We start from the raw sequence: 26055 nt of genomic DNA on the forward strand, positions 1-26055 counted from the left end.
AGTGTGGTCACACAGGGGCGCCACCCGTTGAGGGCGGCACCCCTCCCCAGCACCCCGAGTTCAGCGGGACACTAGTGTCCCGCTGTTCCACCCTTGGGCCGAAGTGGCCCGCGGGTGGTCAAATCGGGAGGCTGGGGACCCCCACCGCCGCAGCTGTGCGGCAGTGCTGGACCCCCAGAGAGTGAATGGATGCCGCGCGCATGCGTGCGGCAACCATTCACTGACGGGAGAGGGCTGGGGGAAGCCCAGCCAGTGACGGAGTGCTGGGCTTTACCCTCAGCCTGATGTTATTTGGAGGCGTGCCATACGGGCACGCCGCCAAATAACGTCACACAGGGGGCATGGCCTATGGTAATTAGGCCACGCCCCAAAATTTGGTCAAGGTTAGGGCGCTCTCTCCAGAGCTGGCTCAGGGTGCTCAGAACCCTGGAGCCGGCCCTGACTATATGTACCGCTGCAATGCTTCTTTAATCAGCTTCGCTATGATTTGCAATGAGAAGAATGTACCGGAATAAAGTGGTTAAAAGATTCTCCCTTTAGTACAGGGGTGTCTAAACTACACACATGCCAAATTTGGCCCTGCGCTTGCTCCAATTCGACCCTCTGACTGGGCCGCAGTTTAGAGTTTTTGATCCGCTGCTTCACCCCTGCGCCTCCATTACTGCAAGGTAAACTGTGCCCGCCCTGCTCAAGGGAGATTGGGCCTGATTCAGCAAGGAACGCAGTTGCTAATACGCACACAATCGCTCGATTGTTGCGTACTGCGCAACAATCTAAACCTAAAGGAGGAGTGAAAACATTCGGGGAGATAGCTGATTTTCATATCAGCTGTCTCCGCCCTGGAAGTAATGATGAATTGCGCCGGTATATGCTGCGAGTTAGAATGTTAATTACCGGGGACCTCGATAATTAACATACTGAAAAGACCCATAAGTCATTTATGTCACACAGCACCAAATAGATTTAAAATCATATCTTTAAAAGTTTTGAAGTGACTAAACTTTTCCTTTCGACTTTTTTTTTCTATCTGTTAATACCCCTGTTTTATTACTGTTGTTCTGGCATTTATAAAGCAATATGGAAGGGGTAAAGGTAAGCATTAGGTGAAGCAGGGAGGGAATATAATTATTTTTTTTATATGTTGAGGTTGTAGTTGATTTAGGGTTAGATATTTTAGGGCTTTGTAAGGATGCATTGATCAAAACTACTAGGCACAAACTGTGGTTAGACTGATCTTTGAAACAAGGAGGTATAGTACACCAGGAGGTGTAGATAGAAAATCTTTCTATACACTCAGGGCCTGATTCAGACTTGGGAATAGAGGGCCTGATTCAGAGCCGGACGCTCTGAAAGAGTGCTTGCTCTGAATCAGGGCGTTTTTTTATTTATTTTTGGAGCGGCCTCCTGCTCGCATAGCTGTGGGTGACAGCTAGCAAGTCACCCACAGCAAGAGGCCATGATGAGGGTCGCGATGGTCAAGACCATCACGACCATCGGGCTTGCGACGAGACCCTTGTGGTAGGGTCTCGTTCATAGCAAGACCCAGAGAGCTTTCGGCTCTAACTGAGCCGGAAGCTCTCCACTGACATCAGTCGTGATGTCGATGGGGCCGTCCCTAAACGGCAAGCACGGGAAAATCTCCGTTTGGGCAGCCACCCCCCGCGCCCGCCCACCAAACGGGGTGAGCTGTCACTCAACATCGACAGTTCGCCTCCTTTGGTGCGAGATCCGGAGCGACGGATTGCCCCGCTAGCCGGGTCTCGCGCATGCGCTGTGGGCCACCATCGACCCAGTTGCGAGCGCTCAGCGCTTACGACCGGGTTTGAATCAGGCCCAGAGTGAGATATCTCTCTCAACTGATCATCTTGGTAAAACCATGCTGCTATGCAGGTGGGGCAGATTTAAAATGTGCAGAGAGATTTAGATTTGGGAGAAGTGTTTTGAACTGACATCTAAATCATACAGTAATAATAAAACTGTGCAGTATTTGTGGGCTACATGCAAAAGCAGCCAGTATTTACCACACATGTAAAAAAATTTATGTATTTACACCCCTTGCATTGCAATATGGTTTGTTCAGGTTCACAGTTGAGAGAAAGATCTCACTCTGGGCCTGATTCAGAGCCGGACGCTCTGACCAGAGCACTCGCTCTGAATCAGGGCCCTCCTACATGAAAATGGAGCGGCCTCTTGGACGCTCGCATAGCTGTGGGTGACCACACACAGCTATAGCGAGCGTCCATGATGATGGTCGCGATGGTCAAGACCATCGCGACCATCGGGCTTGCGACGGAGACCCTGTGGTAGGATCTCGCTGCCGCAAGCCCTGGAGTGATTTTGGCTCTATCAGAGCCAAAATCACTCCCACTGACATCACTAGTGATGTCAGTGGGGCCGGCTTCAGACGGTAGGTGTTCCCATGGGAACGCCTCCGACTGGCAGCCATGCCCCCGGCACGCCCACCAAAGGGGGCATGCTGTCACTCAACATCGTCAGCACGCCCCCTTTGGTGCGAGACCCAGAGCGACGGCTATCCCGTCGCTAGCCGGGTCTCGCGCATGCGCACGACGGAGCTCCCTCCGTCGTGCGCATGCGCAGTAGGGCACCATCGACCCGCTTGCGAGCGTCCTGCGCTCGCGAGTGGGTCTGAATTACCCCCTCTATTCCCAACTCTGAATCAGGCTCACAATCTACATCCCTAGGGCTTAATGGAGGGTCACCAGTCGTGGGTGGCGCAGTGCTAATACTACTTTTACTCCATATTAAAATTTCCATGATTATAGTACATACTTTCTGACTCTCCAGGGCATATAGTAATAGCAGATTATCTTCTGGACTCCCAGGAAGCCAGGCCGGAGATACGCAAGGCAAACACACCACAGAGGAAACACTTAGAAATGATTACATCTGTGTGCTGGCAATTGGTGGCCATTTTCTTGTAGCACACCTTCTTCTGGTAAATAAAGGTTATTTGCCAGGTGGAGGTGTGGTTCGAGAATTGCATTTATGTGTTCAGAATTTTGAGAATCAGCTTTATAGGACAATCGCTTTATACTATACTATATGGACAAACTTTGCTCTATTACACACTGCAAGTTACTGGAATGCTTGGTTTGTACTATGTTGGGCAATTACTACTGCTTGTTTATTATATTCCCAGGATACTAATCTACACCATTAGCAGGTCACACTGGAATAACATGTATGAGATGTGTTATATGCTTACAGAATAAGTCAAGCAGAGTTACAGTGTTCTTATAACTAACATAACACATTTTTGCATTTTTATTCTGTCTATCACAACTCTGACTGTCCAGTAATACTATATATCATGACTATTTCACACGCAATACTTTTGTTTTACTGCTTGTGTTTATGTTAAAGGGAATTTTAGCTGCATTAATTTGTTAAGGAAATAGGTCTACAGGGAACAATATAACATGACTGTGCTGCAACAGTTCCGTTCCCCTCCACTAACAGGATGACATACTGTACCTGTAACTAATCAAGAACTGACACCATGTGCGTGGATGAAATTGGCCACATCATTTGTACAATATGGAGCTGGGAAGTGCTGTAAATGGGAGCATTTTCATAATTGCGACCGAGTCAAACCTGGACACAAATGTATATACGTTTGTCAGGAGGCGTATTTCTTACAGGAGCTCGACTCCATGTGCAAAATGGAATCAGTATGATTTACTGCCGCATGGCCGGCGGTTTAAATCCCAACAGCAGAAGCCCAGCAGGGGTGAAGATCCCGAAGCTACAAAAGGTAAGTATTAGCTTACTTTTTTTTACCCCCTAACTGTAACCCTCCTTTAAGGGTGTCTAACCCTACACTCGCCCCCAAGTGCCTAACCCTAATCCCCCCCTAAGTGCCTAAACCTAACCCCCCCTTCCCCGCAGCCTAACCCTAAGTCTCCCAGGGGGGGTGCCTAACCCTAACCTCCCCCCGGGGGTGCCTAACCTTAACCCTCCCTTCCTCTAGCCTAACTGTGCAACCCTACTGGTACTGTGGTACACTTACATGGAGTACCTGAATACTGTCTCTCACCTCTTCATGGTGACTCTCCTTTGTTCCGGCTATGGCGTGGGTATGGAATCCATGACCAGCAGGGCCCCCGAATACTCGGGTGCTTAGCACAAAGTACCTGATGGAGGGAACACATGTGGACAACAGGTGCAGTGCAGTAAAGAAATTATTGGGCGCCAGACCATCTCATGATGCAATAACAGGTAAAACTTTATTTACACTCCTCCATATCCTCCAGCACAGTAAGCGTAATGGTTACAAGCTCTACTTAGCCAACTTCCTCCAGCACAATACTTGCAGTAGATGGTAAATGCTGTATTTTAAGTTTAATGGTTACAGAAGATTAGTTACGTTCCACTCCAAACTAGCACCTCCAGCGCAGACTTACATATATGACACAGCAGTAAAATGGTAGCACATACCCGGTGTTGCTGAGCTCAGTAGTTCTACGCATGTCAGTCCAACAAATACTTCATACAGCATACAGGGGACTCCAGATACGAAGTTCATCGCACTCGTCTCTATCCTCACGAGAGACTGCTAACGTGCAGCACATCCCATTACACAGGGACCCTTTCTCCTTCCCTCACCTCGCATACACCTTCTTCAGGCATACTGACGTCCTGTATATCCCAGGGCTCTGCCTCTAGTACAAGTCCCACTATCCAGGGCCCTTTCATCTGACGTGCTGGCAACTTAATGCATACCGTTAACCCTTTTACTGCTGGGCTTCTCTTCTTCAGCACATGGTTACACAGGATTCTTCCATTAAACTCCCCTCTAGCCACACTGCCATTTTGCACTGAGCCCTCCCTCACTATAGGGCACTTCTTCAGGGGCTATCGACCAGGGATCCAGCATTATGCATCACAGACACTCACCCTCTCACACATGGGCTGTCTCTTCACAGGAGATCTCTCATCTTCCACTGTGGCATCAGGCAGCACTTTCCCTGAGATCCTCTGCAGTGACTTCCTCACTCAGCAGGCACTCTGCTTCCAGCTGCTACCTCTGCAGCACTCCCCAATCTTCTTCTCAAAAGGGGTTCATTATCAGTGGGCCTGCTTTATTCACAGCTCCCTTGCAGGACTGTGGGAAGGGTGACTTACCCCCTTTGTCTGTACCCAGGGGCTTCTCTAAGGCTCCTTATTGCCTAGGGGTTTCTCTCAGGGGCCCCTTACTGCATTACAGGGGCATTCCCCTGTACATATAAATTGTGGCTCATGGCAGATTGCCATGCACCCTCCCCTAGGATACCAGGGTACCGCGGGACCTCCCTCCTCCCGTCCTGCAGCCCCAGCCTAAGATGGCCGCACTTCTTCTCCCCTAAGGACGTTGTTTTTCGCCTGCCGCGAGGCCACGCCCCCTGGCAGCCTGGTTCCTCCTGCCCTCCCGGTAATTGACGGATGATATCACCGTGAGGCGGGGCTTAATTGCAGCAGTGCTGGGAGGCGGGGCCTAATTGCAGGGGCGGAGCTTAAGTCCGGCTCTGCCGAATATTACATTACTCTAACCTCCCGGGAGGGTGCCTAACCCTAAGTTCCCCCGGGAGCCCATAACCTAACCCACTCCCCCCCGGCAGTTGTCCGCGCCCGGCTTACCTGCGATCGGTAAGCCAGGTGTCGGGCTCCCGGTGTAGATCTAATGACAGACGTCAGGATTTCGATGCCTGTCATTTGTACCTTGCCGGGATTAGACAGTCGGGAAGCCGGCGGTCGGCATTGCGACCGTAGGCTTCCTGACTGCATCCTTTGCAACATAAACATTGAACACGGGAGCACACATTTCTGCTGGCAGCCCCCCGGGCGGCGAGCAGAAATGTGTGATAAGTCGGCACTCTGGGGTGCCCAAAGCAGGACTTTAGACGGGTTTAGCCATTTTACATGGCTAAACCCTGTCTATTTGGACGCGATATGCATGGGTGCCCAAAAACAGTTAAACATTGTACGATGGGAGATAGGGTGCAATAAATCAATTGAGTCGCCAACTTTAATCGCTTAAGTGCAATTGGCATATTTACTTAGTAACACATATTTCTCACAAGCATATGTGAGAAAAAGTATTTTCTTAAATCTTTACGCCAGCAAGTTTTTTTTTTTGTAAGTTCGTTTAAAAAAATGTATTCATTTAAAGATATTACATTATCTTTTAGGGCAGAGGTGTATTAATGCCCAAAGGGGCCCGTGTGTAGCCCCTCCTCTGAGCAGCACCCAACCCCCCCATCCCCCAGCCCGACATCTTACCATCTTACCTGTCCTCTACTGCGCCATCTTCCCAGTAATATTCGTGCAGATGGCACATGCATACAAGAGAGCAAAGGCTCTGGCACAGTATCATAGTTTTTCCAAAGATGTCACTAGGGAAATGGTGCCATGGAGGAAGAGGGACCTGCATACCGGCACAAGGTAAGTATAGTATGGGTGCAGGGTGTGCGGTGCAGGACACCCATGGACCCATTATAAACCCATGTGCCCTGCACACCCGCACCCATTATGAATACGCCTACAGTATGCTTTTAAGCATTAACTAACATAACATTAGGAAAGAGATCTGACATGCACTGCACATGATTGAACAATATAATTGATTGAAGTGTGTGTTGCTAGGTCGTTGATTAATTAATTGGAAGGATATCACCCAAAGTACACAGTCCTTGACCTGTGCAAAACGGGATGGTAAGAAACAGTGGCCCTGATTCAGAGCCGGACGCTCTGACAGAGCGCTAGCTCTGAATCAGGGCGTCTTTTTTTTTTTTTATGGAACGGCCTCCCGGCCACTCTCATTGCTGTGGGTTGCCACCCACAGCTAATGCGAGCGGCCAGGATGATGGTCGCGATGGTCAAGACCATCGTGACCATCGGGCTTGCGACGAGACCCTTGTGGTAGGGTCTCGTTGCCGCAAGCCCCAGAGTGCTTTCGGCTCTAACAGAGCCGGGAACGCCTCCATCTGGGCAGCCACCCCCCCCGGCCCGCCCACCAAAGGGGGCGTGCTGTCACTCAACATCGACAGCACGCCCCCTTTGGTGCGAGACCCGGAGCAACAGATTGCCCGTCGCTATCCGGGTCTTGCGTATGCGCACGGCGGAGCCGGCTCAGTCGTGCGCATGTGCTCTGGGCCACCATCGACCCAGTTGCGAGCGCTCAGCACTCGCGACCGGGTCTGAATCAGGCCCAGTATCCAAATCATACACACTGGTGATGTACTGATGGGGAAGAAAGATAAAGTACCAACCAATCAGCTCCTAACTAATTTTTCAAACAGCCTGTAAAATGTCAGATAGGAGCTGATTGGTTTGTACTTTACCTCTCTCCACTTTATCTCTCTCCAAGGTTTGATACATCTCCCCCCTAGGTATGTGATACCTGCTGGCACCAATGGTGATCTCAGGGAATACAAGGCTTATTTAATTACTGTCAGGGGCCCCAGCGGAAGTACCACCAGAAAATTGTAATAAAGGGTAGCGGCACCTGTTATTCAGCAGAGTATGGATATGGAGAACCAACGTAATCGATTAATAAACTTTTTTCTTTAAATATTTGTGAATTTTGTGTTTTCAAATTATTTATTACACACAAACATTATACACGTTTTTTTTTCTCTAGGAATTGCTCATTTTTTATGTGGCTCAACTGACAAATATAAGTTCACTGCAAATGATTACTGCACTAGTATGCCCGTGGCGAATATTTTGCCAACTTGAACCCAGAACATACATACGGAAAATGCTTCGCTAGATAATGGCTAGATCGTATGTTAATACGACGGTATCAGGTAATAAAAGATGAGTGTGAAACATAACCAGCTAAGCCACACCCTTTTATTTTTATTTATTTTTTTATTGTGACATTTCGCCAGTTTGTACGTGCGATGATATATTTGGCCATGGACTCTGAAGCAAAATGGACCGTTTCCAGGGGGTATTGCAAGCTGAGCCCCTATAGATGCAAATAATAATGCACTGTTACTCTGCCTCACTGCCTCCCAGCCTCCAGCCAATCAGCGGCTGCTGGCAGCTCTCGTGGAAAGCAGAGAAAAGAGGCGTTGCTTTCGAGGTGCAAACCCGGTGCTGATTGGCTGGGAGTTGCAAGCCTGGAATTAACGTATTGGAGAAAGTAGGTGAGGGAAGAGCGCATCCTACAGCAGCAGCCTCACATATTGTGCCGCCCGAGCGCTCTCCCTCCCACAGCCAGGCGGCCATTCATGTGCGGAACTGGGCAGAACGTACACAGTGTCCGCACATTGGTAGAGCGCCGGGTCTATGTAAGAGCACAGACCACCAGTAGTGCGTGAGAAGAGCAGCCTGTGGCGGTTACCCGTATCCCGCTTCCCTCGGGTCACTGTGCCGGCTCTGTGTTCTGGTAGTTTTCAGGTTACCTATACCAAAGCATTTCTTATGGTTTTTGTCAATTTTATTTTTTTTCATCAAATTTTATACAGTTTTATTCCAAATTCTGAAATTTATTGCTGATTGAAATCCATCGCATAAGAATCACATCAATATCTTAATTAGTCTTTGAGATATTCAAAGAGATACCGGACAAATGGACTAAGCAGATTATATATATATAAGATGTTAAAACGTGCCCTTGAAAAATAAGTAAAACAATGATATTTATATATTCTCCTAATGGAAGGAAATAACTCAAAAGAAAACAAAAAAAGTTGAATAAACAAATAGACATAAAGATTTTAACAAAACAAGTTTAAGGTCATAGTCAAATACTATACCAAATACTATACTAACAGTACAAAGAAAATAAATACCATAAATTGAACTGATAGTCATATTGTTCCAGATCTCTGTCTGGTCCTCCCCCTTCAACATGTCAGCAAGTTCAGTACCCAGAGAGTTTCATGTGGAAACTTGAATGATGTTTTGAGACCAAGGGGGTCATTCAGACCCGGTCGTTAGCGCCGATGCGCTCGGACCGGGTCGATGGCCCCCCACAGAGCATGCGCACGACGGCACCGGCGCCATCGTGCGCATGCGTGAGACCCGCTACGACCGACAGCGCTGGTCGTAGCGCGTCTCGATCCTAAGGGGGCGAGCTGTCGATGTTGATTGACAGCTCGCCCCGTTTGGAAGGTGGGCCGGGGGGTGGCAGCCCAAACGGGGGCGTTCCCATGGGAATGCCTACCGTTTGGGGGCGGCCCCACTGACATCACTAGTGATGTCAGTGGAGAGCTTCCGGCTCAGACAGAGCCGAAAGCTCTCCGGGGCTTATGACAAGGGAGACCCTACCCTAGGGTCTCGTCGTAAGCCCCGATGGTCGCGATGGTCTTGACCATCGCGACCATCACCTTAGGCGGTCGTAAGGCTGTGGGTGTTAACCCACAGCCTTACCACCGCAAAGGAGGACGTCTTGAAAATTCAAGACGTCCTCCCCTCATTCAGACCGACCGCACGCGACCGGCTCTGAATGAGGTCCCAAATCCCCATATGTAATGAAAATAAGGTTGACTTTGTCATATGAATTTCAATGAGGTTAGAGGTCTGGAAATGATTGTTTTAGAGACTGATTGAAATAAACTGCTTATTTGTAGATATGGGTAACAATTTGCTATGGCAATTGGGGGTTTATTTGGAATACTTGCAAAAGATGGAAAAGGTTTAGAGGAGGCTAAATCATTAATAAGTGTACTCGTGCAGACACCATGGGATAAAAAGAGCAATGGGTGTTTCCCAGGTGTAGGTATTACAGGTAAAGGAGAGGGAGATCTACCTGTTTGTCTCACATATTTAATAAAGACAAGAGTCATGAATGGCTTTTGAAGGCAGCCAGGGCATCTGATCTTTACGTAGCCAGTAAAGGAAATATAGTGAATGAAGGGGTGTGCTATATGATATTTATTTATTACCAGTTATTTATATAGGGCACACATATTCCGCAGCGCTTATGTCGACATTCATTATGTAGACATTTATTAAGTGACGTTAGTATACTTGCTGACCTGCATTCGGGAAGGGCAGCAAGGTAGACATAGTTGGGGCATGATGGTCGGAAAGGTGGGCTGTGCAGGGAGTGTGGTGGCATGAATGTTTCACAGTGGCCCTGTCCCCGTAATACAGTGCAGCAGAGAAAACAGGCATTGAATAGCGGGGGTCTGCAATGATTCAGCGAGAATGGTGTCATCGGCCTCCCCGGACTGCCCACTTGTGCTCTGTAATTGGGCAGCCACAGGGGTATATGTGAGCGGCTGCCTGAGAATGTCGACATTTTAACAATATCAACATTATTACTGTCGACTTAATGACTACATTCCTATTAAAGGTGTGTATCTCCAGATCCTATAGCTATCCAAACCTTCGAATGCCATCGGGCAGTTGGAGGAAAGCCATGTAATATCTTTGAAGTCCCTCTCCCCATCCCACAGATTCTCTTTGTTTGTTTTTTTGCCAATTCCAATTAAAGCGGGACACTCTTTATAACATATATAGCAGATACAAAGCACCTGATTTCATTAATTTGAGAAGAACTTTGGTAGGTTACAGTGGCTGATTTTACCTAGGGGCTGCGGGGCTGAAGCCCCCCCAGCAAAATCTGCTACTTCAGTGAGGCAGTTGCAGTCTGTGACTGCACTCGCTTCACTGTGGCTGGAGGTGGCTTCCCATTGTTGGTTGGTATGTAGTTGACCATTATTTATTAGTATGTAGTAGGCCATTGTTGGTTGGTATGTAGTAGACTATTGTTGGTTATTATGTAGTAGACCATTGTTGGTTGGTATGTAGTTGGCCATTATTGGTTAGTATGTAGTAGGCCATTGTTGGTTGGTATGTAGTAGACTATTGTTGGTTATTATGTAGTAGGCCATTGTTGGTTGGTATGTAGTAGGCCATTGTTAGTTGGTATGTAGTAGGCCATTGTTGGTTAGTATGTAGTAGACCATTGTTGGTTGGTATGTAGTAGGCCATTGTTGGTTATTATGTAGTAGACCATTGTTGGTTGGTACATAGTAGGCCATTGTTGGTTAGTATGTAGTAGACCATTGTTGGTTGGTATGTAGTAGGCCATCATTGGTTATTATGTAGTAGTCCATTAATAGTTGGTACGTAGTAGGCCATTGTTGGTTAGTATGTAGTTGACAATTTTTGGTTAGTATGTAGTAGACCATTGTTAGTTAGTATGTAGTAGTATGTAGCTGTCTGGAAAATAGACTACAATGGCTGTGGTTTGGGTGACTGGTGACGTGGTGAATGCCATGAGCATGCCATTATGTGAGAGGGAGGGATTTTAAAGAAACTTGCTTTTTTGCATAGAGTTACCACTTATGTAATGTACTAATATGTTGGCTGCAGATATGGGCACAGTTGTTGTTCCCACATGCAGTACATGGTATTTTGGGATATCATAGCAGTTAAGCTTTATTATAACATGTCTATTTTTCAGGGCTATGAGACAGATAATCTTACCTAACACCTGTATGTGAAGTGCCTGAGGAATGTAACAACACTCCCTTTATAGGTGCAATCAGAGAACTATACATGTACTACATGCTTTCTGCATATTCAACATTCTACACCTGACTGTTGTTTATTCCACTGTTTGGACTAACACACTGAAAACCATCACTCTGCAACCTATAAAAAGTTTATATTAATACCACAGGGCTTATTTACTAATGCAATAACCCATTGCAACCAGATTACGGGGCTCATTCTGAGTTGGACTCAAGTCGCCCGGATTTTCTGCATACACGGGTGAACTCTGACATAAGCTAGCAAGCATGCTGCTACGAATGAGTAAATGTTAATAAACAGCACAAGTTGGAAAATGAAAGCAAACATTTGGTTGCTATGGGTCACAGCACATTTGGACAAATTTCAGCACAATTTCTCAGGGAGATAAAATTGTACTTCTGTTTTTCACACTTGTTTTCTTATCGTAATCAACTGGCGTGAGTTAAATGCCCAGAATTTGTTTTCAACATCAGTTAACAAATTTAACCCAGTTTATTGCAATTGGAAAAATAGTGCAAAAATCAGAACCAGTGCACTCTCACAAAGACTCAAGTTGACAAGTGTACCAGCGATATATGTCTGTGAACGACGTCGTTCACAGACATATTACGATGCAGCACAGCCGATGGCCAATATATCTGAATATATATCGGCTCATCATGCTGTGTGTACGAGCAGTTAGCCCGTACACTTACTGCAGCTGTGATTGACAACTGACCTGGGCCAGTCCAGTTGTTATATCAATGCACTTAGCAATTGTCAGATAGGTTGGTGGATCGGCCGGGCGACCGATCCACCGTCCTAACGTGAACCCAGCTTTACTCCAGCTGACAGGGTACACTTAAGGCTCATACACACTAGACGATTTGCTGAGTGATATTACTGAAAGATATTGGTGAAAGATATCGGTGAAAGATATTGGGTGTACACACTGAACGATATCATTAACCATATCGTTCCGTGACGTCATCCTGCCACATCCCTGAACAGCAAACATCGTTAACGACCCGCAGGAGCGCGCAACTTTGGTCGTTTGGTGCGCACTGGACGATATGAACGACATATATAGTTGAAAGATATCGTTATCGTTCACTTTTATCGTCTAGTGTCTAAGCCCCATTTGTCGAACAATCAGCAAAATGGAGCAGCCAGCTAATCGTTTTTCAAAGACTGTTTAACACACTTTGTTTTTCCCAATTGGCACGCGTTAATAAATGCATGGAAAGCACAATGAAAATAAAAACATATGTTCCCAAAATTGCATTCTATTATGATAATGGTGTATTTACAATTTTAGAAAGCATAATGCCTTTTTGGAATGTATTAATGCACACTACCCTGTACAATGTTTTGTATTGGTAAAAGGCCATAGCTGACAAGTGCATGGAAAATGCTTTGCAAAACCATGTTCATTTACATGCATTTGTATCCATCTTCCCAGCATATACAGTCAGGTCCATAAATATTGGGACATTGACAGAATTTTCATATTTTGGCCTCTATTCACCACCACAATGATTTTGAAATGAAACAAACAAGATGTGCTTTAACTGCAGACTTTCAGATTTAATTTGAGGGTAATTACATCCAAATCAGGTGAACGGTGTAGGAATTACAACAGTTTCTATATGTGCCTCCTACTTTTTAAGGGGCCAAAAGTAATGGGACAAACTAAACAATCCTAAAGCTAACTTCCACTTTTTAATACTTTGTTGCAAATCCTTTGCAGACAATTACAGCCTGAAGTCTGGAACGCATAGACATCACCAGACGCTGGGTTTCATCCCTGGTGATGCTCTGCCAGGCCTCTACTGCAATTGTCTTCAGTTCCTGCTTGTTCTTGGGGCATTTTCCCTTCAGTTTTGTCTTCATCAAGTGAAATGCATGCTCAATCGGATTCAGGTCAGGGGATTGACTTGGCCATTGTATAACATTCCACTTTCTAGCCTTAAAAAACTCTTTGGTTGCTTTTGCAGTATGCTTCGGGTCATTCTCCATCTGCACTGTGAAGCGCCGTCTAATGAGTTCTGAAGCATTTGACTGAATATGAGCATATAATATTGCCCGAAACACTTCAGAATTAATTCTGCTGCTTTTGTCAGCAGTCACATCATCAATAAATACAAGGGAACCAGTTCCATTGGCAGCCATACATGCCCACGCCATGACACTACCACCACCATGCTTCACTGATGAGGTGGTATGTTTAGGATCATGAGCAGTTCCTTTCCATCTCTTCCCATCACTCTGGTACAAGTTGATCTTTGTCTCATCTGTCCATAGGATGTTGTTCCAGAACTGTAATGGCTTTTTTAGATGTTGTTTGGCAAACTCTAATCTGGTCTTCTTGTTTTTGTGGCTCACCAATTGTTTACATCTGTAGGTGAACCTTCTATATACACTCTTGTGAAGTCTTCTCTTGATTGTTGACTTTGACACATATACATCTACCTCCTGGAGAGTGTTCTTGATTTGGCCAACTGTTGTGAAGGGGTTTTTCTTCACCAGGGAAATAATTCTTTTGTCATCCACCACAGTTGTTTTCCGTGGTCTTCAGGGTCTTTTGGTGTTCCTGAGCCCTCCGCTGCATTTTTTCTTTTTAAGAATGTTCCAAACAGTTGATTTGGCCACACCTAATGTTTTTGCTATCTCTCTGATGGGTTTGTTTTAATTTTTCAGCCTAATGATGGCTTGCTTCACTGATAGTGACAGCTCTTTGGATCTCATATTGAGAGTTGACAGCAACTGATTCCAAATGCAAATGTCACACCTAGAATCAACTCCAGACCTTTTACCTGCTTAATTGATAATGAAATAATGAGGGAATAGCCCACAACTGTCCATGAAATAGCTTTTGAGTTGATAGTCCCATTACTTTTGGCCCCTTAAAAAGTGGGAGGCACATATTGAAACTGTTGTAATTCCTACACCGTTCACCCGATTTGGATGTAATTACCCTCAAATTAAATCTGAAAGTCTGCAGTTAAAGCACATCTTTTTTGTTTCATTTCAAAACCATTGTTTTGGTGAATAGAGGCCAAAATCTGAAAATTCTGTCAATGTCCCAATATTTATGGACCTGACTGTATGTGTGAGTGTGAACAAGTATTGATTTGGTGCAGTCATTTTCTTGGAGCAAACAGCTCCTCTCGGTGTGTAAGCATGTCTTATTGTGTAACCCTTATTACACAATGCAGCACAATGCATACCAAATACTTTCACAGAAAAGTTCCTCTATTGAAAGTTAATATTTGTCAACACTGTGGATTTGTTAAAACTTGCCGTTGCTGCGGGCATGTGTGAGAAAGGAATACTGAGGAGGCTTCTACTGAGGCATTCTGTGGGCAGGACAGCTGCAACTGGAAACAGAGTATGATGGCATTGCTATGTTATATGTCAGCTTGATGTCAAATTTCCTGTCAAAGATATGTATAGAGATCAAACACCTCTGCTGTGAGAACAGTGAGCAAGGGCAGGTCATCTCTGTGGCTGATAGTTACCAGTATACTGATTATCTTATTCACTGCCAGCAGGTGCTGCTGACCACTCTAGGAGCCTACAGTATAACATGATCCAAATCGGTTGCATCTATTATTTTACGCACAGCACACGTGTCCGAGCCAAGTTTTACTGGAAACAGTCCATCAACGCATGATGGCAATGGGGAGTTCATGAAATACTCTGAACTAACGGAGATCTTACTCTTCTCCGGACAATCTTCAAAGACAAGCAATGATGAATTACTTCTATAGGTCGGAAACCCCTCATGGATCCAGCACAGCAATGATGGCCCGCCCCAGTTACTCGCCATCACATTATCTGCCTCACCAAAGTCGGTACAGTCATGGATCCGATCATTCTCCCCCACACAGATATGATTCCTCTTCCAGCCACCGATCCAGTAGAAGTGCATAACCCTTAACACCTCTCCCCGCAGCCTAACCCTCCCCGGTCGGTGCCTAACCCTAACCTCCCTCTGGTGGTGCCTAACCCTAACCCTCTCTCCCCGTAGCCTAACCCTCCTCGGTCGGTGCCTAACCCTAACCCAACCTGGGAGGTCCCTAAACCTAACCCCCCCATCCCCAGCCTTACCCTAACCCGCATACTTACATTCAGGATGCCGACGTCGGTAACTTCATCTATTCAGGATGGCGGTGTCGGCATTCTGAAGGGGCGTCGGGATTCCGGCGTCTGTATATTGATGCCTGGCATCCCGTCCGCCGACATCCTGACCGAAAAGGCAGTAAATAAAATTATGTAGACTTGGGGCTGCAAAGAAGTTGATATAGGTCTATTTATAGAAAAATACAAAGTTGTGGCACCATCTGTGTTAAATGTTTAACAGATTTATAGAAATGCAGACAGCGAAAGCCGAGGAATTAAAGAGGTGGGAGAAAAAACTCCTTTAAATACACAGTAAGCAAATAGGCGCACTTGATGAAGATTATTTTGTTATTGCCAGATCCTAAGTAAATGATCACCACGAGGGATTTAAAGAAGTAAACATCTGATAGTATGTGTTCTGAGTTGCAACAGTCAGTATTGTAGATAGTGCTACAGTATATACTTGACTATTTATTTAAGCATTTCATCCAAGGCTACTAAATTCAGAGTATTTGAAGGAAAACTACGCACAATTATTCATCAGGGCCGTAACTAGGGTGGTGCGACATATGCCACAGCACAGGGCACCAGAGGGCAGGGGACGCTGTTCGGGCCTGTCAATTTTCTGTTTATAATCATTCTCACTTGTAGCTTCCTCTTCTTTTATGCCCAGGATCTCCTGGTCACCCCATCTCCTCCCTGGCCAACTCCTCCTCCATCTGGCCACCTTCCCGCACACAATCAGTCACATCCTCTTTTATTTAACACACACATTTCATCAATGCAGCCATTGGATTCACACTGTATTTGGCAGTGACACCTGGATAACAGTGGTACAATGGGATCGGTACCCCTTCATCATCGTACGGGAAAAATCATATATATCATGGCCCTTCCCCATGAGACCACTCCCCTTTTTTCAGGCGCATGTCTTATGTCCCTATTTGGAAAATAGGGAGAGGGCACCAATGTTGGATATATTATTTTATCTGCAGTTTTTATGCCTTATCTCATGCTGCTAACTGTTGTCACAACCTGCTCCTGTATAGGTTTACTTTTTTGTATACTTGGCCAGTGAATCCCCTGACTCAGACCCCTACATGCCACTCAAACCTCCCCACATGCACCCAATATTCCACCCAGGCCCCTGCCACATGTCTGCATATACCCCTCAGAACTAACTCAATGCCTTTTAAACCTCTTCATATACAACCAGACCTCCCCAAATGCTCCTCAGACTTCCTCACATGCCCATCAGTCCCCCTCATATAACAAGGAGACCTCCCCACTTGCCCATTAGACATAGCCACAATCCCACCAGATCTTGCTACATGCCTCACAGAGCTTCCAACAAGCCCCTCACCTGCCCAACCCAAATACCTATCACATGTTCATCAGAACTTCCCACATTCCCATCAGATATTCCATACATACCCAATTGTACCTTCCCAACATGCCCATCTTTCGCTGTCAATTGCCCATCTGACCTACCCACATTCCCTTCAAATATCACCAACTCTCCCAGAGGTGGTCTCTGCAGCCTTATCACTGTATTTTTGTATTTTTCTGAGAAATTACAGTGACGAGCGCCGCGCATGCACCGACCGGCCGTCGCTACACTCCCCCCCCTGCGCCTGTTAGAGCACAGCAGGAGTCCGGAAACCAGGGGAGACACTGGATAACGCCACCTCCCAGGTGGCGTTATTATCCCCGGTATTTTTTCACAATTTATCTTTAGTAAATCCCAGGCAGATCGCATTTCCCATTACAATTAGCTTTACTACAGCACTGATGCATTACTATAGAGGTGAAGGATTAATGTGTTACTGGAGTGGTGTGCTGGGAATGGAAACAGCAAATATCTAAGGTTTACCCCAGTGAAACCGGGTATATCTGCTAGTACAGTATAACGTTAATAAAACAAAAAAAACATGCAAATGTTAGATCATCCATCAAAATCAAAGTAATTGTAGAGGAAAAATTATATTTAATTGATGGTATCTGGTTAGCAATGTTATCTTGGTATCTCTTGAACAAGACTTGGGCAGAAAAGATAGGAGACACAAACAGAGTTTGATTTAAAAATAAAAATAAATTCATTTTTGTTTTTAAATGATGAATGAGCTCAAGATCGTGGTATGAGTTGGCACAACACAAATGATACCATTGTCCTACTTAGGGTCCAGGACACTCATTACTCGGCCTGTTTTTCAGCATGAGCACAGCTGCCAACCGGCTTCATGCTATGCACTAATTGGGCACAAAGTATGAGCAAATGACTGTAATTACATAATTCATGCACAAATGTGCTTGGCAAATGTCTCCCTATATGCTTTGTGGGTCTCTCCTTGCTGAGTAAAGCAAAGGTTCTCCCATGTCTGCTTTATTTAAACGTTGTTATATAATGCTGTTATTTATGCAGAATAATTTGTCTACTGAAACTCATTTACATTAACAAATGTAACATCATTTAAGATCAAAAATGTAAATTAAAGTGAATTTTTTTAAAATTTTTCAGGTTTTTGGAGATACAGACCATGTGCAAATGATTTCCGAGGGCTCGGATTGTCGCTGTAAATGTATCATGAGACCCCTAAGTAAAGAGGCTTGTTTCCGTATTAAAGATGGCAGTATGCGCGTGGAAGATTATTACACAGTAGAGACGGTCAGCTCCGGGTCAGACTGTAAGTGTTCTTGTACTGCACCGCCATCGTCTCTTAATCCATGTGAAAATGAATGGAAGCAGGAGAAGATGAAGAAACAAGCTCCTGAGTTATTTAAGGTATCAGATGACATTATTGTACCTTTACATTTATTAGAATCAGTTAATAATGAATGGTAAGAGGTGAATAAGATCTAGTATAATGGGTGCAGTGTATGCAGTGCACACAGGGTGCTCGCTCTGAATCACGAGTGATGTCAGTAGGGCCGCCCACAATCGCCAGGCGTTCCTAAGGGAACGCCTGCGTTTGTACAGCCACCCTCCCTCCCCGCCTACAAAACGGGGTCGAGCTGTCAATCAACATCGACAGCCGCCCCGTCTTGTAGTGAGACCCGTTGCGACCGAGCTGCCGTTGCAGTACGGGTCTCGCTCATGCGCACGCCGGAGGCGTACCGCTGCATGGGTTCTTCAGCCGCATCATCTGACTGGACTGCATGTAGGGAAGAGCTGTGCGCTCGCGAGCGGGTCTGAATCAGGCCCACAGACCACTGGGCCCCATGCCACACACTCTGCACTCAGAATTGACCTCACCATGTGCCAAGCAGAGAAGCTGCCGGAAGACATCTTTCGGGTGATATATTCGTTAAGCTGGCACAAGAGATCCACAGACACTGGCACTGTGCCAGGGCATTTGCAATCTTCTGCAAATGCGCCATCTTTTGAAAACGTCACACCCGGAAGATGGCTGCCAGCAGGTAAAGAGGGAAGAGGAAGGGGGGCGCTGCAAGTTAATAATACACCTCTTCAAAAGGTACATACTAAACCCCAACATTTCCATTTAGCATAAGTAGGTGACAACATTTACTTGAAACTGAAAGCTTCCACAAATTCGGTTTAATTAACATGGTACATAGAGCATTGATATGCTGTAATCATAGCAACCAATCAGTTATACAGTATAAGCTGTAATGGGGAAAGTGTGTGTGTTTCATTGAAATTCCATTAATAGCAATAAAGAGAAAAACACTAATGGCCTGGTTCAGAGTCGATGGCAGCGGCGGCAGTGCCTGCATCTTTGGCCGGTCACATGTCTGTGACTTTATATTATAGTGCCAATTCAGTGCCACGCCTGCGACACTCCCATAAGACGCCCATAAGACGGGCCATCTCTGCGCGTCCTCATAGCCACCTCCCTGTCACCACCCAGGAACACCCGGCTGTCCTATCTGACGATTGATAAATGCATACACACTTACCAATCGTCGGCTTGATGTATTCTGACTGACTTCACAGCTGGATGGGCATTTACATGTGCCCAACTGTACGGGCGGTTGGCTGACCGCCCATACACACAGCACAATGCACCAATATATCTGCAGATATTAAGGGCATTGGCTGTGCTGCACAGAGAACACGACATGTCTGTGAATGACATAGGTCACAGACATATAGGGGCCTCTTCATCGTCGATAAATGGCCGGTAACCATGTGGAAACGCTAGTTTCCGCATATTTTAGTTACCGGGCTCTCCATCATCAACCACCTGATATTCAGCAAACTCCGAAAACTGAAAGTGCCACCTTCAGACACCCCCCTCTGCCGCCTCCTCACTACCTCCTCGGCGGCTTTGTGCATGCGTGATCTCGGGTCACGCATACGTAGCTGGGCCGATGGGGAAGAGGTAAGTAACGCAGCTACTTGTGTAGCTGCGACACTAACCAAGGGGACAGCTGCTTTTTGGAGCAGCTGTCCCCGCACCAAAGCAATGATGAATTGCTCCGGTGTCAAGTTTCCCCCACTGCGAGTTACTTATATATCCCTCGCAGCAGCGTCATACGTCCTCCGATGCTGAATAGGCCTCATAGTGTACCCAGCATTAGACGGAATTGGTATGAAATACCGCCGGCCGCATGGCCGGCAGTTCGATTCCCGGCAGCATCAGGCTAACAGTGGAACAGATCCCGGCAGCGGCTGCCCGACAGAGCTGGAAATCCCGATCGTCCCCAGGAAAGTATGAACTAACCTAACCTACCCCCCTAACCCTCCCTTAAAGGTGCCTAACCCCAAACCTCCCCCTAAGTGCCTAACCCTAATCCCCCCTGTAAGTGCCTAAACCTAACCCCCCCCGCTGCCTAAACCTAAGTACCCTGGGGGGTGCCTAACCCTAACCTCCCCCCAGGGGTGCCTAACCCTAACCTCCCCCCAGGGGTGCCTAACCCTAACTTCCCCCCAGGGGTGCCTAACCCTAACCTTCCCTCCCCCTAGCCTAACCCTAACCTCCCGGGGGGGTGCCTAACCCTAAGTCCCCCCAGGAGCCCTAAACCTAACCCTCTCCCCCCCCCCCGCGGTGCCCGGCATCCCTTCGATCGGGATGCCAGGCGACGGTCTCCCGGCGTCGGTGAAATGAGCGGCATCTACATCTAGACACCGGTCATTTCACCCTCGCCGGGATATGACAGTCGGGAAGCCGGAGGTCGGTATAATGTCAGCCGGCTTCCCGATTGCATCCCCATTAGACGCATGCACAGTAGAAAATAATTGCTCAACTGCGTTCAGCATCAGCAGTGCATCCGCCTCAGAATCAGGCCATCAATGAATGATAATGATCCCATAGACAAAGTGATGTGGTACCAAAAGACAACAGGCAGATGAGGGTGCAGGAAATAAATGGAGGATAATATTTGAATTGCAGCCAAAGGGACAGTCACAATATGGAATAATATAGGAGGAACTGTTGTGAAATAGTCAAATTGTTAATGTGTGAAAGCTGTGGTAGTGTATATATAGCTTTTTATAGTTGCAGAAAGTACAATTTTAAATTGATAGCAGCTCCAGGCGTTGTCTGTGGAAAGATACATTATGTGGGTGTATATTTTCACCAGCTAATTTTATCCATATCACAGAAAGTCATGGGAAAATGCCTGTGCTCTGGGATGGTCAGTTTCTAGCATAAAATTCAGAATTTTCTAGGAAAACTCCCTAAGGCTTCCCTTATTTTATCTCGCAACCCTGAGCCAATACTCTAAACACAACAAGCACTTGTTTAAATGAAACTGGAGTAGGAAGTTTTGCAGAATGGGAAAAATAAAATCACAAGCTAGTTTTCTCATCAATGGATTAAGGGCCTGATTCAGAGCCGTTCGCTCGCGCTGTGCGTTCGCCAGCGGCCCGATGTTCTGCGTACTCGCATGTACACGCTTTGTTCTGCGCTTGCACGAACTACACACTGCGATCGCAACCCTCTCGCTCGCCCAGCAAAGATAGCCCAGGGTAATGAGTGACAGGAGAGGCCGTTTGTGGGTGGTAACAGGGGCAGGACACTACTAACGGGGGGGTTGGAAATGCGAACGCAGGCGTGCCTGAATGTTTCAACGCCGTTTTAGAGGCGTGCATAATTAACAGGCAGCGTCATAGTACACGTCGCTTGCCTTTTTTTACACTGATTTCCTCGCAATGCTTGCGGTAGGGTAAAGCAACCGTATGCGCTGCGTTAGCATCCGATGGTGCTCAATGTACCAATGTTTTAATACACTTCCTGGAGATGACGTGTTGCTGTTGGGCGGCTCTGCCTGTGCGATTGGGCGTACGCTCAGACAAAGTGCCCGCTCGATAAGATAAAGTGGGCGTGCTTATGCCTTGTCAAGCGTTCACTTCCCGTATCGTCACTTTGACAAATTTGCATACGCATCCAGCGAGTGTACGCAGATAGTGACCGGGTCTGAATCAGGTCCTAATATTGTTCTAATATTCTGCTAGCTGATATTGTTTTCCTTTTTGCATTTAATGAACAGTAACTACAGTATATAGCGGTCTATTCATCACCATTTCATTTCTACAAAAGCAAATTAAAATTTAGATTTTCTTTTCAACTATTTTTGTATAAATTAAGTTTTGGGGCCATTCATTATAAAGGTAATGCAGGAGATACCACAGTGATCTCATGCTCACCTTTCAGCCCCAATGTGGCCCGCCGTCCCCATACTAATGGGGACCTAAATACATCAAGCTCCGAAAAAAGATATTTTCAGTATTTGACTGCGGAAACTTACGCCATCTTTAGATGGCGTTTGTTTCCGGGTTGCAGCTCCTTCCTATGCCCTCATTTGGCTCCTTCCACCTGAGATTGCGCACGCAATCAGACTTGGCAGGGCAGTGCTCATTTTTTGATAGGGATCACGGAGACAGCTGATCTTTGGATCAGCTGTCTGTGCAATAGTGACTTGCTCCGGAAATCTTGTATCCACAGCTGCTGCTCGTAGTGAGTTGGATACTTTAATTTCAGGGGCCGCCTTAATTATCGGTGACCACCCTAGATTCCCCAGACAAAACTGTTTCAGGACAGAATTCCAGTGGTTACACCAAGGGGAAGGAGCGGCTTGGTGAAAATGTAATGATTGCCCGGGAATGTTGCTTTGACTGTTCTCTGAGTAAGCGGCAAGGGATGTGATGCATTAAAATGTGGAAATGTAGAATTGTTATTTTAACAAATGCAGCTCAGCTCCAGGGCCAGGATGGCCAATAAGCTACTTGCACTAATCCAAATGTCTACCCGTCTCACTATTGAGGCATTTTTACTAAGCAACAATGTATGTAGATACAATGTACAGAGTGTTGCTAAACTATTTTCCCCATTCCCCACCGTCACACTCCACCGCTGGTCCTAGGCTTGGGAATCGGGATGCCACTAGGGATTTGCCTATAATGACTATGCCTATGGCCGGTCTCTGAGGTGGTAGGTAATAAGCAGTAGACTATGGGCTATTAAATTTAACCTACGGCCAACACTCCTAAGAAGAAGAGGCAACTTTCATTCTGTGAGCTCATGCACTGTGAGCACCATTATTGGTCATGTTAGTTCAATACATTGGGTAGTATATTCCTGCTGTGCGATGTGGTGTCATGTCCCTTCTTACCACTAGCAGTGTCTAATTATTTTTTTTCTATGATACTGTAGCCTGGTGATCCACTGTATCACAGCTTTGTAGATCAGCAGTTGTCTTTTATCTTCAGGGGCTTCTGCATTTAATGATGGGACACATTCTAAATGAGTCATATGGTACATACTGCAGTAGGGCCTAGAGAATGGGTATGAAATACCGTCGGCTGTTTAGCCATTGGTACAAATCCCGACAGGAAAAGCCTGACAGGACAAGATGCTGCAAGTACCCTAACCCTACCCTCTCTCCCCCTAACCCTCCTTTAGTGGTGCCTTACCCTAAAACGCCCAAGGTGGTGTATAAACCTAACCCCCCCTTCCCGTACCCAAAACCTAACCCTCCTGGGGGGTGCCTAACCCTATCCTACCAACAGTGGCACAAACTCTAACCATCCCTGGGGGGTGCCTAACCCTAAGTCCTCCCGGGAATCCCTGAACCTAACCTCCCCTGCCCTTCCAGCAGCTAAGTGCTAAGACGACCGGACTTACCTTGTTCGGTCCGGCGTCTGTCTTCCGGCATCGGGATTAAGATTTGAGGCGGTATTTCGACGCCTATCTTAAGTCCCCCGTCGGGCTTTAGCAGTCGGGATATAGACCGGCGGCATTTAGTCCGCCGGTCTATTAACTACATCCCGGGCCCTAGTTTTGTAAGAATGTACCAATAATATATTCTCTGGGTAAGGTCATATCCTCCCAGTCTTTTGCAATAATACATTAAAAGTATATCTTTGTAATAAAATAATCGTAAAGTTATCAGGGTTAATGCTAAATTAGTTTCCAGTAAATTTCTAGATATGGCTATTCACCTGAGAGAGGGTGCTCTGCTCTTACTATGTTGGACATATACTCAACATTATTTACTGACAGTGCAAATATATAGTGAGTTGTAGTTTGACTATTCAGCAATAATGTTTCATTGATCTATTGCTCTTTAGATAATGAAAGTTAATTGTTCAGTTGGTTGCTATGGTTACTGTGTATTTACATTCTCACACTATGTTGGTAACTAACTCCCCATGACAGTTATAAATGGCTTATTAAGCAGCTGTACATTCTGCATTTATTATATGTTTGTTTAAAAATCACTGACAATGATGAAACTCTAATGAGACTGGAAAGAAAACATAGACTAACAATTCTGCTTTCGAGACCAAAATAAATATTCTGACAAGTATTGATTTGAGCTCTTCTGAGTTTCTCTTCAATATATATCGACATCTGCAGTTTTTCAAGGCTACAACAGCTGTTTACAGTAAGCTTGGACACATTTCTCGGCATGCTTGGAACGAGAGCCATAATATAATATAATATTACTAATATTAAAACATACAGTAAACATAACTGGATGCAGTCAGGATACCGGCGGGCGCTATCCCGCCCACCGATATCCCGACACTGACAGCCCAACGGGACTAAAGATAGGCGTCGAAATCCCAATGCCTATCATTAGCCCCACTCCAAAATACAGACACCCGGCATACCGAACGAAGGTAAGCTGGGTGTCTTAGCGTCTGGCCGGGGGTGGAGGGTTAGGTTTAGGGACCCCTGGGGGTACTAAGGGTTACCCCCCGGGAGGGTTAGGGTAGGGAAAGGGGGGGTTAGGGTTAGGCACCACTAGGTGGGGTTAGGGTTAGGCACCCCGCCAGGAGGGTTAGGTTTAGGGTGCGGGGAGCGAGGGTTAGGTTTAGGCACTAACGAGGGGGAGGTTATGGTTAGGCACTGGGGGGGAGGTTAGGGTACTCACCAGCCCAAGTCGGGAATTAGGTCCGTGTTCCGCTGTCTGTATTTGATCCGGCGGCTATTTAGGCGCTGGCATTAAATACTGATTCCGAACGTAACTTGTATAGTAAAACCAGTAAGACACATAGCCCAGCAATAATGTTCCCCTAAAGAATACTAGCAACAACGCCGCTTCAATTTATACCAGTGCAGCCATACATTTGAGCGAGTACCCAAGTAGCAAACCATTAATCCATACATGCCTACCCTCCCGGTTTTCGCGGGAGGCTCCCGATTTTTCGGGTAACCCCCCCGCACCCCCGGAAGGGTAGGCATTTCTCCCGCATTCTGCCCACTTCCTAGTGAAGTGGGCAGAATTAGGAGAATACCTGCGGCAATCGCGGGTCTCCGTGAAGGGGGAGGGGCTTAAGCTGTGATTCTGCATGAATCACAGCATTTGGCCCCGCCCAATCGCGGCAATTTTACCGCGAGGGGGCGGTGCTTAATGACGCGAATCATCAAGCCCCGCCCCCGTCGGCCCCCTGCTGCTTCTCTTACCCGGGCTTCTCCCGGGAAGAGAATGTTAAAGGTAGGCAACCATGCATTAATCCCAACTGTGCAAGCACCTAGGAATACCATACTGGGCCCCCATTTATCATCCAGTGCAGCCACATACCTGCCAGCATCTGCCAATAAAAGCATTAGAGTTATAAATGGATCCTCTTAAAGGCGCATACACACGGGACGATGAGCTGTATGAACGATATTGATGAAAGATTTCCCTTGAACTTTCTGTAGTACAGGACTAACTATATTAGGTGTACACATTGAAAGATATCTTTCAGTGAAGTCATCCTGCCACATCTCTGAACAGGCAATACTTGACGATATCGTCCAAATTGGCCTGACCAAAGATATCGTTATCGTCCAGCGGGAGCACACATCGTTGGTCATTCACTGCATACACACGGAACAATATGAACGATATATCATTGAACGATATCATTATCGTTCATATCGTTCAAACATATCTTGTGTGTATTCCTCTTAACAATTACTAGCACAGGCTGGAAATGTTTTAAATATTAGACACGTCAATGACCCAAATATTGTTGGTAACAATGACTAGTACATGCAT

At 46.2% G+C, this 26055-nt stretch overlaps 1 protein-coding gene across 1 annotated transcript in view; it reads left to right on the top strand.

Moving 5' to 3' along the window:
* The window catches only part of OLFML2A (olfactomedin like 2A), an 89981-nt gene that overhangs the window by 15792 nt on the left and 48134 nt on the right, over window positions 1–26055 (top strand). Inside the window, exon 2 of the mRNA XM_088471097.1 lies at window positions 18119–18382. Coding sequence (XP_088327223.1) covers window positions 18119–18382 — 264 coding nt within the window. The remainder of the gene's footprint in view (window positions 1–18118; window positions 18383–26055) is intronic.

Source organism: Taudactylus pleione, unplaced genomic scaffold (genome assembly GCF_031769625.1).
Source record: "Taudactylus pleione unplaced genomic scaffold, aTauple2 ptg000110l, whole genome shotgun sequence".
In the NCBI taxonomy this organism is placed as follows: domain Eukaryota; kingdom Metazoa; phylum Chordata; class Amphibia; order Anura; family Myobatrachidae; genus Taudactylus; species Taudactylus pleione.